This window comes from Phocoena sinus, chromosome 15 (assembly GCF_008692025.1).
Source record: "Phocoena sinus isolate mPhoSin1 chromosome 15, mPhoSin1.pri, whole genome shotgun sequence".
NCBI lineage: Eukaryota > Metazoa > Chordata > Mammalia > Artiodactyla > Phocoenidae > Phocoena > Phocoena sinus.
Window position 1 is genome coordinate 18,614,175 of NC_045777.1, and position 17,836 is coordinate 18,632,010.

At 40.8% G+C, this 17,836-nt stretch overlaps 1 protein-coding gene across 1 annotated transcript in view; it reads left to right on the forward strand.

Annotated features, from left to right (window-relative positions):
• CHD6 (chromodomain helicase DNA binding protein 6) overlaps nucleotides 1-17,836 on the forward strand; it is a 213,826-nt gene that overhangs the window by 127,008 nt on the left and 68,982 nt on the right. The window contains 5 exon segments of the mRNA XM_032605037.1: nucleotides 485-661; nucleotides 1,335-1,478; nucleotides 4,745-5,000; nucleotides 5,789-5,999; nucleotides 16,139-16,334. Of these exon segments, the coding sequence (XP_032460928.1) occupies nucleotides 485-661; nucleotides 1,335-1,478; nucleotides 4,745-5,000; nucleotides 5,789-5,999; nucleotides 16,139-16,334 (984 nt within the window).

Genomic DNA, 17,836 nt, shown 5'->3' on the forward strand with positions numbered 1-17,836 from the left:
CCTGGTAGCACTTGTCCTGGGTGAATCAGGATCATGATGTCTAATCTGTTCTAGAACCCAAGTTACAAGGTGAAATTAATTTTACCTAAAAAGTAGCAAAGAGGGTTTCCTTGGGCATTCCAGCTATGCATAGACCAGTGTCTGGCTGGGAATGTGTGAATCAGCACTCATCTGCTTTCCTTATCATGACAAGTAAATAAATAAAAAGCTTCCTTTTCGGCCTTCCGCATGGCTCCTCTGTCTCACTTTTGTGAGGGTACGTGCTCTCTTGCTTTTGTTTCATTGATGTAATGGGGTCTCTCTCTTGTCTAAATAGCTGGTTCATTGTCGTATTCTCTCTCTTCTCAACTGAGGAAGAAGCGCTTATTGGCTCTCACCTGGGTCCTAGCATTTATAGTGTTGCCTCCTCTAACCCAGCTGGTAACCCAGTAGCTGGATTCTCTGGCTCTGCGTAAAGCTTTGTCTTTGGTTCTGTCATCCTTAGGGAAACCCGCTGTCAGGAGTCTTCAAGTTCCATGTCGTCATTACAACGTTTGAGATGATCCTGGCAGACTGCCCAGAGCTGAAGAAGATTCACTGGAGCTGTGTGATCATTGATGAAGCCCACAGATTGAAGAATAGGAACTGCAAACTTCTGGAGGGCCTGAAGCTCATGGCCCTGGTGAGAGTTGGCAAGCTCTTTGCATAAACACAGGCCCCTTCTGTTCACAGTAGAGGAAGCATTCTTTAGCCATCTGCATGCAGCTTACTTGTGCACAGTCTGCTCACCCTAGATTTTCTTTTTGCCCACTATGGCTCTGATGATGCAGGAAGCAAAATGTTTTTGTTACGAACTGGGTCAACAATTTGGCCTTTGCCACAGACTGATTCCCAGAGGGACCCAGGGAAATCTTAAATACCATGAAATTTGTGACCTGGAAATGTAAGGTGTTTTGGCTTGTTTCCAGGTCCCTGAATGATCTGGTACCAAAGGTGATGGCCTTCAACATTACTCCTTGGCACAGTGCCCAGTCTGTGGCAGGCAGGCACTCCATAATATCAAATGAATGAATGGATGAATGAATGGGTGCTTTAACTAACGTGAAATTGCTCCTGGGCTCAGGGATGTGAAAGGAAGGTTGATCTGTTTATTGATGTTGTCACACTTATTCTGTCGAGTCACATGTGTTATAACCAACCTCTGCCTCTTTCCTATATTGATGATGAAATATCATCATCTGGCAAAACAGAATTGCCACCAGTAAAGCCCAGAATGCCCTGGCATCATTTTCTCACCAAAACCCGCTGTTTCGGTGGTTCAGACCCTGTTCATCCCGTGCTGTGAATTCATGCAGGAACACAAGGTACTGCTCACAGGGACGCCCTTGCAGAACTCGGTGGAGGAGCTCTTCAGTCTGCTCAACTTCCTGGAGCCGTCACAGTTTCCTTCAGAGACTGCTTTCTTGGAGGAGTTTGGAGATCTGAAAACAGAGGAGCAGGTAAATAGGAGCCTGAAGGATTTGAGGAGACAATGTGGTAATGACCTTCACCATCAAGGCAAAAACAAGTCACCATGGGGACAGGAGTTAGCAAGTTCTCACATCCCTCGTAAAATGAGCATTGCCTCCTTTATTTCATTTGTTTATGTTGAAGAGGATAAACTGATTATTAGCAGTTCTTATTACTCCAAAGGATAAATGAATCAACATCCAAAATGCCTTATATCCGGCCTCCTGCCTTCACTGATCTCATATGTAAGTTCAGTGATTTTGTTCATAGCTCTGGCCTCAGGGGCTTGCTTCCCTCCTCCTCTGCCTTCTTCATCCTTCATCCCTCCTCCATCACCTGCAACATGTTTCCAGGCTTATTTTCTTGAGTGCAACAAAATACACAGGTAGTGAGGAAAAGAAGGCAGGTGTGTACACTAGAGTAGTGGGCAAGTCCAGTTTTGTCCAAATCAACTAAATGTCCTGTTTTCAAAGATCTGGTCCTGCGTCTAGCTTATTAGACTCAAAGCTGTTTCAAAACAAACCAGTCTGGGCTTCCCTGGTGGCGCAGTGGTTAAGAGTCCGGCTGCCAATGCAGGGGACATGGGTTCATGCCCCGGTCCGGGAAGATCCCACATGCTGCAGAGCGGCTAGGCCCGTGAGCCACAACTACTCAGCCTGCGCGTCTGGAGCCTGTGCTCTGCAACGGGAGAGGCCACGACAGTGAGAGGCCCGTGCACCGCGATGAAGAGTGGCCCCCGCTCGCTGCAGCTGGAGAAAACCCTCGCACAGAAACGAAGACCCAACACTGCCAAAAATAAATATAAAATAAATAAATAAAATTTAAAAAAAAAAAAAACCAGTCTATCTACTATGGGTAGAAATCTCAACTGGACATTGCAGAAATAAGGCAGACAAGTTTAAATGCCGCAAGAGGAACAGTTAATAGAGCTGAGGACTTTTAAAGGCGAGAAAGGTCACATCTGTTTGGAAATTAGGAACGACTTCATGGAGAAAGTATAATTTGAGAATAGACTTTTAAGGGTGAGTAAGTTTTCAGTAGGCAGAGAGAGAGAGAGATGATGACTGCTTTGCATAGGAAAAAAATAATCATAATCAGCCATGGAATTTATTCAGTAGTTGGGAATCATCTGGGGTTGAGCTGGAAACAGGATGGATGAATTGAGGAGTATGAAGCCGGAGGAGTTTAGCGATATATTGTGGGAAGATCTTGAAAGACAGGTTGAAGGTTTGGTAAGCATTAGAGAAGCAGTGTAGGGCTTTGATTGCAGGAATAATTAGTTCTGCTAAATTAATCTAGCAATGGTGTGAGAGTGGGTTGGGGCCGAGAATTTGGGAACTGAGAAGGTTTGGGAATTTCATTAACAGAGAAATCAAGAGTACACTCTGTAGTCCCAGTCTGTTTGTTTCTACTTCTGTGGCAAGTCAGACTTTGAGAGCAGTGAATAATCAAACTTAATTCCACTTCTCGACATTGCAGTATCTATTGATCTTTCAAAAGCCAGCTCCAACCCTCTCTCTCCATTTTTGGACCATTAGAATGCATCCTCTTCTCCCATTGCACTTATTTTGTGGTATGCATTTTTTCTTCTTCCTAGACAATGACCTCCTTGAGGACAAGGCCCACATCTTCTGCAAAGTTGTGTTTGTTGTATTGACCAGCACAGTGTCTGGCATGTAGTATACTCTAAATGATTCAAGGTATGAACCAAGTGAAGGGCAAAAGCTGAATCCAGCATGTGGCAGATTGGCATTTGTCCCTGTCTTTAACGATTACCTAGCTGTGTCTCTCCTCTTTGGGTTCTTACATAGTAATTCCTTATCCATTTGGGGGATTACATTCCTAAGTACCATGATTGCTAAAACAAAGCATTCATTAAATGGATTAGATTTAAGATTGGGGTTAGTTAGGAGCAAACCACAAAAACGACACTAACTGTCTGTATATCTGGTTAAAAAGTAAGGCATATTCATCATTGTTTAAAACCTGCTCCAGGAAGTAACTCTTCTAAATCACTCTCTGTAAATCACTTTGTATTTCATCGGGAAGCATTGGTACAGTCCACAATTTATTTCTGCAGAATCTACCCCTTCTGAAATTTTTGAACAGCTCTTTATGACTTGAAACTTGATCTTTTGCACTTGCCTTTTCTCTTATTTTCCCACCAGGATTAATCTTATTGGTATCATGTTTTAGCTCAGGGTGAACTCAGGTGCCTTGACTTTGAATCCCTTCTCTGCCCTCTTCTTGGGAGAGTGAGCAAGTCCCCGTGCCAGTGCGGTCGAGTGCGCACAGATCTGCTGTCCAGGCCTGGACCGTTAGGAGAAGAACAGACAAATCATAGCAAAGCATATGATCAGGCTCAAAGTGCCCCTGAGATGACAGCTTGCGTGATGGAGTGGGAGGTGTCACCTTACCACGTTAATGCTCTACATGTTGCTACCCCCAAACTTGTTTGCTGCTGTCGTTATTTAGATGTAGGAGGAATCCATTTCCAGATTGCCTCTGCTTCTTTTTCTTTTTTTAATTTGATGTAAATGACAACAACATTATATTAGTTTCGGATGTATGGCATGATGATTCAGTATATGTAGTATATATTATAAAGTGATCACCACAATAAATCGAGTTAACATCCATCACCATACATACGTAAATTCTTTTTTCTAGTGATGAGAGGTCTTAAGGTCTATTCTCTTAGCAACTTTCAAATATACAATATAGTATTACTAACTAGAGTCACCTTGCTGTACGTTACATCCCCAGGACTTATTTATTTTATAACTGGAAGTTTGTATGTTTTGACCACCTTCATCCATGTTGCCCACCCCCAGATTCCGTCTGCCTCTCACTTTGTTCTTTCAGCATCTTCCCTTTGTAAAGTATCACTTGTACCTTCTAATGTGGCTTAAAATATTCCTCAGGTAATTGCTGCACAAGTGTGCGTGTGAGAGAGAGAGGTTTGTTTTCTCCATCCAGAAGAGGTCCTGTCTTTGTATCTTTCTCCCTTTGTATCTTGTAAGGTTGCAACAGAGGTTCCCAGTAATTACTTGGGAATTAAAACCAGATCCCTTTTTTCCCTACAGTCCTATTATAAGCTCGTCATGTTCAGGGATCAGGCATGATCTTTCATTTAATCTGCTGCCACAGTACTATGATTAGATGCTCAAGAGATTGTAGTGAATGTTGGAATACCCCAGTAACGGTTATTGAGTCGGGATTGGGGCAGGTGAACAGGTCTCATTTTCCTGGACAGGTGAAGAAACTGCAGTCTATCCTCAAACCAATGATGCTTCGGCGGCTGAAAGATGACGTGGAAAAGAACCTTGCTCCCAAACAAGAGACAATCATCGAAGTAGAGCTGACCAATATCCAGAAGAAGTACTACCGCGCCATCCTGGAGAAGAACTTTTCCTTCCTGACCAAGGGGGCCAATCAGCACAACATGCCCAATCTCATCAACACCATGATGGAGCTGAGGAAGTGCTGTAACCACCCCTACCTGATCAACGGTGAGTGGGGGACATGGGGCAGGCATCTTGATCGCCAACAGTCTAATGTTATCAAGTTCCCATGGAATGCCAGGGTGTGTATTCTGACCTTTTTACAGAGTATTAAACTGAGGTTCAAAGAGGTTGATGGGTCTGCCTAAGCAGTCTGGCCAGTGAGTGTACAGAGCCCTGTTTTGAGCCTACCTCTCCCAGTTCTCTGCCCATCAGAAGGTGGATATCAGTTGTCAGCCTGCTGTCCTTTGTGTACCTGCGGTCTAGTCTACACTTGCCACTTTGGTGCAAGGAGATGTGTTACTTCATTGAAAAAATGATCATGGTGCAATGAGATTAAAACTCTCTGCAGGTAATTTAACAGTTAACTGTACTGAGTAGAGAACGTGTTGGAAGTTTTTTTTTTTTATTTTACAATAAAACTTTTTATAAAATTTTAAATCAAAATATGGCTTGGATTTACTGATCCCAAGCTTTTATGGTACAAGAGGTATGTCTTTTTGTCAGCTTTCTCTGAAGGTTTCTTCACTTGCCTAAGTCAGCTTGGTATTTCAGATCCTTCCTCTCCTTGGTCAGACTTCCGAGGAAAGCAGAGCACCTATGTTCTCTGCAGGACAGCCCTGCTGCCTGTAGAGCCCCCTGCTGAGGGCATGGGATGGACACAGAGCATTGCCTCACTGGACTGTTGGTTTGGGACCTAAGGATTCATTTCATTTTTTTCTAGGCTCTGTCAAGCAGAGGGTAGCTATTACTCTTACAGTTTGTTCAGAGAATAGTTTTGTTCCATTCTTTTTTAGGGGCAGAGGAGAAAATTCTGGAGGACTTCCGGAAAACCCACAGCCCTGATGCCCCCGACTTTCAGCTGCAGGCCATGATTCAGGCAGCAGGGAAGCTGGTGCTGATCGATAAACTGCTCCCTAAGCTGATTGCTGGCGGCCACAAAGTACTCATCTTCTCCCAGATGGTGCGCTGTCTCGACATCCTGGAAGATTATCTCATCCAGAGAAGGTGAGCCTTGTGTCAAAGCTGTGCATCAAGCACTGCAAGCAGTTCCTTTTCTTTGGTGTCTTTTTGATTCATTCAAAAATTATGTTTTAACAAGAAAAAAGCATTAAAAAAGAGACATAAGAAATCTTCTCATAAAGATTGACTAAAATTCAGAGTAGAATGTTATGACCAGTTTTAACTGTCTAGAGTGAATTTCCTAGCCTATGATGTGGAGCCCTTGCTTTGCTTAAAAAGTAAATTTTACATGTTTATTTATATTCTCTTTAGTTGGAAGAAACAATTCAGTTAGCATTACAGAAGGTTAAGAAAATAATGTTGTTGTTTTTTTCCCTTAATAATGATGAGAAAAGTACACCCTGGACAGCGTCACTATATCAAGTTGCTGAAAGGAGGGCACAAGCTGACAACTGCCAGAAAAAGAACTTGGGGGTGTTTTATGTCTTAGCAAACGCTCTAAAGTTTTATGATACACTCACTATGGCATCCCAACGTATTTTTTTGTTCATACTCCTGTAATTCCTTGAACCTAAGTTCCATTACTCATGCAGGTGAAAAGCCTGGGGTGTTATGTGGGTTGTTTGGAGTCTATATGGGTACTACATTTGTTACATTATACACTGTGCCTTCCATTTCCAGTCATTGGGATACATCAATCATCCGAATGGCAAATGGATTTTTAAAATTTACTCTTAATCATAAAGACTTCTCCAGATCTTAGAAACTATTAGCCAAGGCATTGCTAGGTTTAAAGGACATCCTTATTTTTATATAGTCATCATAGCAAATCTCTGTTGTGTTAAATGTTCTGCTCCTTAAAGAGTCTGTTTGTCCTTATGACATGTAATTTATAGAAAAATATTAAAGGAAACGACCAATTTAACTATGGGTTATGCTGACATTTAATATTACATAAATAATTCTCCAAAATCGGATTAGGCAATAAAAGAATTTCTCAGAGCCCTGTAGTGGAGATCTTTAGGTTAGGAATTCTTGAGACTTACATTGTTTTTTTCTTTGAAGAATATATCGAAACTAGAAAGCAGTTTCGTATTTTATAAATTCACTATATATGAATTACCAGAACACTTGCTTCTTATGTAAATATATTATCTCACTCTTCAGAATGTATGCAACTACTAGTTTGCAGTTTTTATTAAATATCCCCCAAAATGAGTAATAGTGTAATGAACAGACTTTTGCTAAGTTCAGATGTCTTTATTTAGCTCCCTTATATGCTATTTTTCCTTATCATTTATTGGTTATTTTTGTTTTCAAATTGTCTAAAAATTACAGTTTTTCTTGAAAATAGGGACATGTTATAATACCACCACCTGCTCGAAGTTTCCATTCACACTTGGGCGTTTATCTTTTTTTCCTTTGTGCATACATATATTTATTGTTGTTGATTTGTTTGAATTGGGATCGTATTTTACATTCTGCTTTGTAACTCACCTTTTTATTTAACATATTATGAACTTTTTTCTTTAATTCTTCTTCTACAACATAGTTTTGATGATCTGCATGATACTCTGTCTTATAGGTTGTTTTCAATTTTTCAGCATTTTAAGGAACTCTGTGAATATCGTTTTGCATTCATTGTGAACGTTTCCAGTTATTTCCTTAGAATACATTATGATGTATATTTTAAAAAGCATTTAATACATATTTCCAAAACACCCTCTAGAAAGACATCTTTACTGTGTCTTTTAATGGTGTATGAGAATGACTTTTTTTTCATACTCTGATCAGTACTGTTTTTGCATTTTAGTCTTCGCTGATTCAGTAAGCCAAAATTATGGTCTCTTGTTTTAATTTGTATTTCTGATTATTAATGACAGTTTCATATTTATTAGCTGTTTATATTTCTCTTTTTGTGCATTGCTTTATTCATGTTCTTTCTCCATTTTTTTGTTACTCTTTACCTTTTTGTTTATTAATTTTAAGAATGGCTTGTTTACTTAAGAATATGGTGCAAATACTTCCCCAGTGTTGTTCTTGACTTTTTCTTTATGGCTATGGGTTTTTGTTTGTTTATTTTATTCTTAGAAGTTTTGAATTTTATAATAGTCAAATCTCTCAGTCTTAAAACAGCTTTAAATAAACTTAAGTACTTATTTATGCTTAATTAATATGCTTAAAAAGGCTTCCCCCACCTCTCAACTATGCAGTATTCTGAAGTATGTTCTTTTCACTCTCTTATGGCTTCTTTACCCCAGCTCTGCACCCAACAGGGTCTTCTGACTTTAGTATCATCATTACTTTTCTCTTTTTGATTTAGTTTTAAAATTTTCTTCAAAGTTATACATGCACATAATTTAAAGAGCCAAATTATTCTATTAGACCTATGAAAAATAGCATTTCCTGATACCACCACATACCCCCAGTTTCCCCCCGCCTGAAGCATTTACTTTAAACTCCTTATGCTATTTCTTTTGGTATTTATAGCTATATCTCTAAGTAATGTTAGTAGTTGTAATTTTTTTTTTTCCGTTTTAAGTGTTATCTGTTCTCCCTATAGAAGATGAATATTTCCCTTCTTTCACCGCCCCTCGTAATTACCACATGTGCAACTCCTGTCCTGTCATCTTCCCAACCTGCCATGCAATACTTTGGGTTAAATTAATATTCAGTGTTTATTATGATTTATGTAAATGCTGAGTTATAGCTCAGCCATGTAGTATGCTGTTTACTGTTTCTTTCTTGCACAATTTTTATTTTTCCCTGAAGCTAAAAATTATTTTTTATTCGGTGCATATTTTTAAATATACTTATTATAATTCAGCTCCAAAATTTACTCTGGTTGTCTACATCTCCTCTTGTTACGTTCAAGCACATCAGTTTCGTGTGTGAGCTGTCTCTCCCAGGACCTTCTGTCTTCTCCTCTCTGGGCAGTTACCCTTCCTGCCTAGTGCACAGTTGCCATCTGTGATCTCTCTTCCTTTATCACACTGACAAGTTTCTTTCCTTCCCTCTTGAGTCAAATCTTGTTGGTGGATCCCATGTACCTCTTTTGGGAGCTTCTGAGAAAGGGTGAATGATAAGTGAATTTGAGACTTTGTCAGAATGTTTTCAGTTTACTCTCATTCTTGAGCAGTAGTTTGGTTGAGTTTGAGGTACTAGGTCAGAAATCACTTTCCCACAGAATTTTGAAGATGTTAGTTCACTGTCTTCTAGCTTCCAGGATTGTTGAGAGGTTCACAGCCCTTCCAATTCCTGGTCTGTGTATGTGACATGTTTTTTCTGTTTAGAAGCTTTGATATACCCTCTTTGTCCCAGTCCTGTGAAATCTGACAATGAACTGGGTTTTGTATGGTGTCTGTTGAACTGGATGCTTTGTAGGTCTTTCCCATTTGAAATTATGTTCCTTCAGTTCTGGGGGATTTTCTTGTATTTTATCTTTCATTATTTCTTTCTGTTTTGTTTCCTCTTTGTGAAACTCCTGTTATTCATGTCAGACCTTCTGGTCTGATCACCTAATTTTCTCTTTTCTCTACTTTCCATCTCATTATGTTTTGCTGTACCTCTGGTAGAATACCTTTATTCTGTCTTCCAACTTTAATCCCTAGATTTTCACTGTGTAATTATATTTTTAATTTCCTAGTTTTCTTCTGTAATTTTTCAGTCTTTATAGCACTCAGCTGGTTATCACACAGGTGCAGTGTTTTGTCATTCTGAGATTAATGATGATAGATTTTTTACAATCTTCCTACAGTGTCTGTTTTCTCAAGTCAAATTTTTCTTTTTATTTCTCTGTCTTCCATAGTAGAATTCTGGGTTAGCTTTTTTCCCCCTCCTTTCAGCACTTCGAAGTTACTCTATTGTGTTCTCACCCCCATGATTTCTGATGAGAAGTTTTATAGTCATTTAAGTGGCTGTTCCCCTGTATATAATGTATTGTTTCACCCTGACGACTAAGATTTTCTTTTAATTTTCGATTTGCAGCAGTTTGACTGATGTGTGAAATTCATCCTGTGCAGAGTTCACTGACCTTCTTAAATTTATAATGTAGATCTTTCATCAAGTTTGGAAAGCTTTAGGTCAGTAGTTCTTTGATTTCTCTTTTTTCCTTTTGCCCTATTTTCTTGTTGCTGTGTGACTCCAATTACCTGTATGTTTGACCTTTAGATATTGTCTCACAGGTCCATAGGCTCTGTTCTGTTTGTTTGTTTGTTTTTTTTAGTCCTTTTTCTCTCTCTTGTTTTGTCTGTCTTCAAGTTCACTGACTCTTTTTTTTTTTTTTTCACTGACTCTTTTGTCTGTCATTTCCATCATGCTTATTAAGCCCATCCATTGCTTTCTTTATTTTAGAGATTCTATTTTAGTTCTAAGATTTCTATTTGTTTCTTAGTGTGATGTTTTGTTTCATTGCTGCAATTTCCTATCTTTTCATTCATTATATGTACATTTCTTTACTTCACTGAACATAATTATAAGAGCTGCTTTTAAAGTTCTTGTCTGTTAATAAAACATCTTAGGTTTGATATCTCTTGTCTTTCCCTTTAAGAATGGGTCATGTTTCCCCTGGACATTGTGAATATTGTGTTGTGGAGATTCAGGATTCTGTTATATTGCTATGATGATGTTGATAGTTTTTATTTGGCGGCAGTTAAGTAGGTGAGTCTCAAAATGCAAATGCTGTCAGCGTCTCTGGTAGGTAGCAGCTCCAATCTCAGCTCAGACTACTTTCAGTCTGCCCCAAGCATGTGTGGGTCAGAGGTCCACCAGAGACTTAGAAAGAGTTTATACCCGGTGTGTGGGGTTCACCATCTCTGTCTCTTTACTTTCTGGCAATCCCTTCTCACCCTCTGGCAGTCCTGGTTGCCCCAGACTCCTTCTCTTGCTGCCTCTGGTCAGAAAGATAGTGGCTTCTCATCAAGATTTACAGCTGCCCTGCACCTTTGCCATAACTCCGGCTTCTGTCTGGCCAAAACCACAATTTCCTGTTTCTCTCCAAAATCTGCCTGCTTTCCTTAACCCTCTGGTGCCCTCAGATAGGTTTTTCTGTTCATTTGTTTTGTTTTTGTATTTTGCCCAGATTTTGTGGTTGTTGTTTACTGGAGGATTGATGTGTTAAGACCTTGACCCTCCACACCAGAAGCAAAGCCTCAAAGGTCAGATGCTTTCCTCAGATGTCTGGTTTTGGCTGCCAGATGGTAGGCACTATCCAGAGATTAGAAGCTCTGGGCATGTGGGCCAGCTTGTTGGCTACCTTATTCTCCATCTGTGAACACTGTCCGTCTAGCTGGACCATTTCATCAGGGAGCCTCCAGTGTCAGTGCTTTGGGATGTTTTTCTTCCTCTCTCCTGCCCAGAGGGTGGGAACTTGATTGAACTGGGAGCTGACTGTGGGGAAGGGGTGGAGAGAGGTAGGGAGGTCTCAAGATCTCTGCTTCTCTTCCCTTTTTTAGTATGGTACCTCTGCCTTTAACTGTGTGGTGTCTCCTAAGGTAGAGGGAGGTATAGATCTTTTTTATCCTCTCACCACTGGGGTGGGTGATGGATAGGCTAACAGATACTTCAACAGATATTCAACCAGTTAGTTCCCTTGTTTTTAGACTTTCTGTATCTCCACTTTCAGGGATACCTGGTGCCACCAATGCCTGATCCCTTTGGATATTCTGCCATATTGAATTAGGTTATTTCTCACCTGGGATTCTGCTTTCTTCAAATCAATTATCACTTGGTTTACTTTCCAAGTCCCAGAATTTTCTCCTGTTCTGTTTGTAGGTTTTTTTGGGGGGAAGGCATTATTATGCATTTTTTAAAAAATCCCTTTCCCTATCATTTTTCTAGACATTTGAGGAGATAAAAGAATTAAATGTACATGATAACTCATAATTTTAATTGGACTTCTTTGATTTATTTTATTTTTTATATTTCAGTCTTCAGTCCTTCTACAATTTTGGTAGAGGGCATATAATGGGGGTCTAATCTAATTTATTCCCAAATATTTTTGATTATTTGTTTATTAAATAGTCCATCTTTTCCCCCATTCATATAAGACAGTATGCATAAAATATATTGAGATGTTTGCTGGGTGTGTATGTAACCTTTCTATTCTTTTTTTTTTTTGCTGTACACGGGCCTCTCACTGTTGTGGCCTCTCCTGTTGCGGAGTACAGGCTCTGGGCTCACGGGCCCAGCTGCTCCGCAGCACGTGGGATCTTCCCAGACTGGGGCACGAACCCATGTCCCCTGCATCGGCAGGCAGACTCTCAACCGCTGTGCCACCAGGGAAGCCCCCTTTCTATCTTTTGATCAATATTTCTATTCCTTTGCTCATATATTATTACAGATGAACTTCAGAATTGTTCAGAATTATTCTTTTCTTTTTTTATATATTTATTTATTTATTTTTGGCTGCATTGGATCTTCGTTGCTGTGTGCAGGCTTTCTCTAATTGTGATGAGCGAGGGCTACTCTTCGTTGTGGTGTGCGGGCTTCTCATTGCGGTGGCTTCTCTTGTTGCAGAGCACAGGCTCTAGGTGCGCCGGCTTCAGTAGTTGTGGTGCGTGGGCTTCAGTAGCTATGGCTCGCAGGTTCTAGGGCGCAGGCTCAGTAGTTGTGGCACACGGGCTTAGTTGCTCCGTGGCATGTGGGATCTTTCCAGACCAGGGCTTGAACCCGTGTCCCCTGCCTTGGCAGGCAGATTCTTAACCACTGCGCCACCAGGGAAGTCCCCAGAATTATTATTTTTTAATATATCCCTGACTATTCCAGTCCTCACTACAGAAAAAAAAAATTATATATTTACATATCTGTATTTCTCTATGTGTACCTATATCCATTTGTTGGGATTTTGATTGGCTTTTACACACGTAGTAGGGTAGAATTGACGTCTTTGCAAAATTGAAGAACGTGATATTCACTGCACTTACTCAGGTCTTCTGTATACACCGTTGATTTGGTAAATATTTATAAGGTACCAACCTTGTGATGAGACCTCTATAGGTGTTAGGGACATGGTGACCAAACCGACATGACCCCTATTGCCAACTCCTGCTTATTTCTTATTAAGGTTAATTGTAAGTATATGTTTATGGCAGTCACGAACGGCAGGTTTTTGTGTGTTTTTTTCACTCTTTATGTTCCCCAGCTGGTTATTGCTGGGAGATGAGGTTGTTCATTTCCCTTCAGGCCTTCTGAGGTAAACATTTCCTGTTGTGCCAAAAACGTGTCATTTCCACCACCACCACCACCACCACCACCACCACCCCCACTTCCACCCCCCGAGTACCCAGAGGTTTTCCAGAGTGCCACCTGCTTCTTGTTGATATCTGACAGCGACTCAGAATTACAGTTTGATCGACCACATCAGCTCCTAGGGATTTTGTTCAGAATGCAGTTGACACAAAGGGTTAATTGCTGCACTGATGTCTGGTGCGAAAATTTAATGATGTCTGATTTCCTTATTCAGATTTACTAGCCCTCAAGATTTCCTTTGTTCTGGAGCCTCGTTGTCACGCCAGCTGTCAGTTTGGTTTTGTTCCCATTTAATTTCATGCCGTGCTCATACAGGGGTGAGGACATGGCCAAAGGATCTGGCTCAGGAGTGAGGGGAGTGAGGAACAATTTAATTGAACTCTCAAATCACTGGCTTCTTATTTTAGTTTTGTGTTCTTCGAGAGCAGTCCCTCAAAACTGAGTGATAGAAATGAGAATTAACGTTCCAATCATCCTGCCCAATTTCTAAAACTGTGTTCTATCATAGATGGCCAAACACTATCCAGTTTTATGGGAATTTCTTTCCCTAGGTGATTGCCGAGCTATATCATCTCTATTTATTGGTTTCTCCTCCTCCTTAACAGTATGCTCATTCCCCGCCTCACTCAGATCCGTGGGGCATCTGGCTCCTCTCTGATGGTTTAGGGGTGTCTTGTCAAAGAACATTGAGTCCTGTGTGCCTGCAGCACTAATTCTTCACATGTGTGATGGTGGGGTAGTGGCAGCTATCATTTAATTGAATCTGAACCCTGTCTTATGACTCCAAATCCTGTGCCTCTTCCACTGCATCACATATGTGGCCAAACGTACGAGTAACTCGGTTCAGTTCCTAGGTGCATTGATTCATCGCAGTCATTTTGGATATCTGTAGTTTCTCTTCTTAACCTTCCGATAGAGTTACAGGTCTTCTAAGTTCACCAGAGTCTCTTACTTACCTTTATTTTTCTCTTTTAAGTTTTTAGGGAAATCTCCCTACTGCATTGAAATATAGGGTACCATGTGAAGGCCGTACAGCAAACTGGTTAAGAGTGTGGACTTTTGAGTCAAATGGATCTCACTTACCAGCTAGGTGACTAAGCAAGTTATTTCGCTTGTGAGGCTGGTGGTGGTGGTGGTGGTGGTTTTTGTTCTTGGTGTTTTCTCAAGTGTAAAATAGGGAACTACCTCACAGGATTATTGCCAGAAGTAAATGTGATGATGCATATAAAGCATGTATCACATATCGCAGTGCCTGGCACAGAGCCTGGCACTTAGGAGCTTACTGCTAATATTGTTGCTGTGGCTGGTATTAATAAAGATGATAATTTTATCTGACTGCTTCATAGTTGTATAGAATTCAACCTATGACCCTTAGCTTTTAGCTTAGGACATAATCTTCTTAGTCTGCCTTCATGACAATCCTGTAACCACCACTGCTTTTATTTGCTACTGTAGTCTCATGTATTATTCTTAAGTTTATTGCATTAAAAAAGAAGAAGAAAGGAAAAATCTGCACCTGCAATTCCAGATATGGCTGCACTCTAGCTTTGTAAAAAGAAGACAGTCTTTTTGGACTTGGGTCTTTGCTTTGTACGTGTCCCTTCTGAGCCTGAATTGGTCTGCTTTCTCTACCTGTATTTCCTTGGGTGATTTCTCACGTGGATTTTCCTTTTACTCAAGGAAGTCAGGATTATGTTGCCCAATTTAGTTATTTAGAGCCACTCCCCGCCAGTGTCATCTACCCCTAGAGGATCTATCCTTAGTCTCTTACCAATTGTTTATCTGAATTTTTAGAGATCTGATTACCCAGATTCTGGGCTGCTGAGAAGGTTTTTGTCAGGATTCATGTTCTTGACTATCCTGGGGTCTAGGATGTCATCCTTTTCTCACATGGTTCCTATTACATATACTTTACCAACCAGTTCTTGCTTGTTGGTCAAAATTGGGCCCAGGGTGGCATCCCCATATTAATTTGTTCATTGTCAAGGGGTAAATAAGAAATAAATAAGACTAAGCAGCTATCCAGATTGGTACTATGTTTTAATTCTGTGCTGATTACATGATCTCCATCATAAACAAACCTTCTTTGTTTTCTAATTGGATGGACAGATGCTAATAGGCTCCCATAGCAGTTTAATTTCCTACTCTCTTTCCTTTTACCTTCTCCTCACCATTCTTTCCACCCTTAATTCTTTACTTTCTACACAGGTATATGCCTTCTTAATGATATTCAGCTTTGCTTCCTCACTTTATTTTCCTCTAAAAATTCTCCTGGCTTCTTTCCAACCTGACACAGCTCAGAAACCTTTCCCGTGATTTCTTCCTACTTGCTTGGCAATATGCTGCCCAGAAGACCTTGGTTTCAGCTACAAACCTGGAGGTTTTGCTTTCTACCTCTGAAGCTTTGAGGAACTGTTAGGATAGAAATGACCAACCCAGACATAAAAAGACTGCCTGTCCCTCCAGTCTGCTTCCCATTTTCAGTCCATCCAAAAGCAGATGGAGCCTGATTCGAGCTCTGATTCCGTTTTACGAGTTCTACTGAAAGTAGATGGTTGAGGCTTTTATTTGCTTTTCCTGGTCTTCTGATTAGATTCGGTGCAAGAAAATTGGGAAACACGTGAGAGTAAGTTTGCCTGGGCAGTGGGATTGATATTTTATGTTTACAGTTCCTCTAGTCCTCCGTAGTTTGGCTGGTTTTTTGTTTTGATTTGGTTTTCGTTTGTTTTGAGAGAGGGGGATATATTGCAGTGCAGTTTTAGGTGTCTGCCCTGCTGCATATGTAGAGGGGGGATTCCTTTTAGACCTCTGACATTAGGTCCATATTTAGAAGTGACGGGTTTAAGGCCGTTAGTCAACAGCTTCCTGCGTTGTTTCTTGTTCTCCACTGAAGTCATGATTAACACCTGGGCTTTCGTTCGTTTGGGTCCCCTCAGATACACCTATGAGCGAATTGATGGGCGAGTACGGGGAAACCTGCGCCAGGCAGCCATCGACCGGTTCTGTAAGCCAGACTCAGACCGCTTTGTCTTTCTTCTGTGCACCCGAGCGGGAGGCCTGGGGATCAATCTCACAGCTGCCGATACCTGCATCATATTTGATTCAGACTGGAACCCACAAAATGACTTGCAGGTAACCGTTAGGATGATTGCTGTTTGCCTTAGCTGTCCCTGAATCCAAGAACATCATGACAGGGCCCGGCTTAGCTATAGAGAGTGTCTGCCATGCTCCATGCTATTGCTATGGCTTCGGCCAGATGGCAGGCTTAGGGCCTCGGTCAGGGTACAATTGAATAAAAAGTAAATGTCGACCCTTCCCACGAATCCAAGTGGTTCTTTCCTTTTACTACAAATCAAATGGTATATCACAGTGGTAGCCTCCAAATGTAGATTGGAACTACTATTTATCATCAGACGTAAAGAAAGATACGAAGCTTGCCTAATTCTCTAGTTCTTGACATACGGATTGATTCTGGCGTTTTCACTCACTTTGTTTGTTAGGCAGTCATATGTCGTATACAGTACATGAGATGACCCAGAGGGCTAGGAAACTTCCCTGGTGTGTCAGGGGTGCCTGAGGCTTCCCCAGTAGCTCATTTGCTCTCCAGTGAGTGCAGCATAGTAGGGATGATGTGGGCCCAGTTAAGGGTATTTGCAGATTAAATTTGCTCGTTTTAACCAAACTGAATAATGGTGGCTTAAAAAGATTATGGCAAAGATTGGAGCTAATACATTTTAAAAGCAAGTGTAAACAAGCCAATGACAGAGCTAACACTTCTGGTTCAGAATTCCTCATCAACCCCGTGTGAAAGTAAAAACAATGACATTCTAGCCAGATTGCACAATAAGTCAGTCCAAAAGATTCTGACTTGTCAAGAAGGCTATTTTAGATGACAGTTTTACATCCATTATCATTAACAACAAACTTCATCCTGAGTGCGTATTGGATCTTGGGACATCTGCTGCTACTCAGAGTGTGAGTGTGTGGCTCAGAGAGTGGTGGGGACCGCAAAACCTTTTTCATGATACAGGTGGTTGATAAGAGAAGTTTGAAGGCTGCTGTTTCACAAAACTGAGGAGGTGCCCTAGGGGATACTACCGGGAAGGGATGCAGAGAAAAGGAGCTAAGGTGATGGGTATCCGGGCTTCTTCTCTACCTACCATGTCACACAGAGTCATTCTGCTTTGTCTTTTTCATTTAACGAGTTTCAAAATAACATTTTGTTTGAAGAAAACAATCTACTAGTTGAAAAACCGGTGCTCTAAATTATTATGTTGGTGACAGCTGGGTAAAACGCAGGAAAAAAATCATCGTAAAACAAATTCTGGGGCACTGTGTTCAACATCCAGCTTCAAACATGAATGGCTATGACCAGCTCACCATCAGGCCTTTCTGCTGGTGACGGGATATTTCGGTCAAAGATGACTTGCTAGATATGACGAATAACCAATTTTTAAAGGAGTTAACATAGTCAATGCCAAAGTGATACTAATCAGTAGGAACTGTTTGATCAGGTCACCAGCAAGAACCTAATTAGGATAGTGATGTAGATCGGGGGTGGGAAACTATTGCCGGCGGGCTAGCCGCCTGCTTTTAAAATAGTCTCATTGGGATATAACCACACCCGTTTGTAT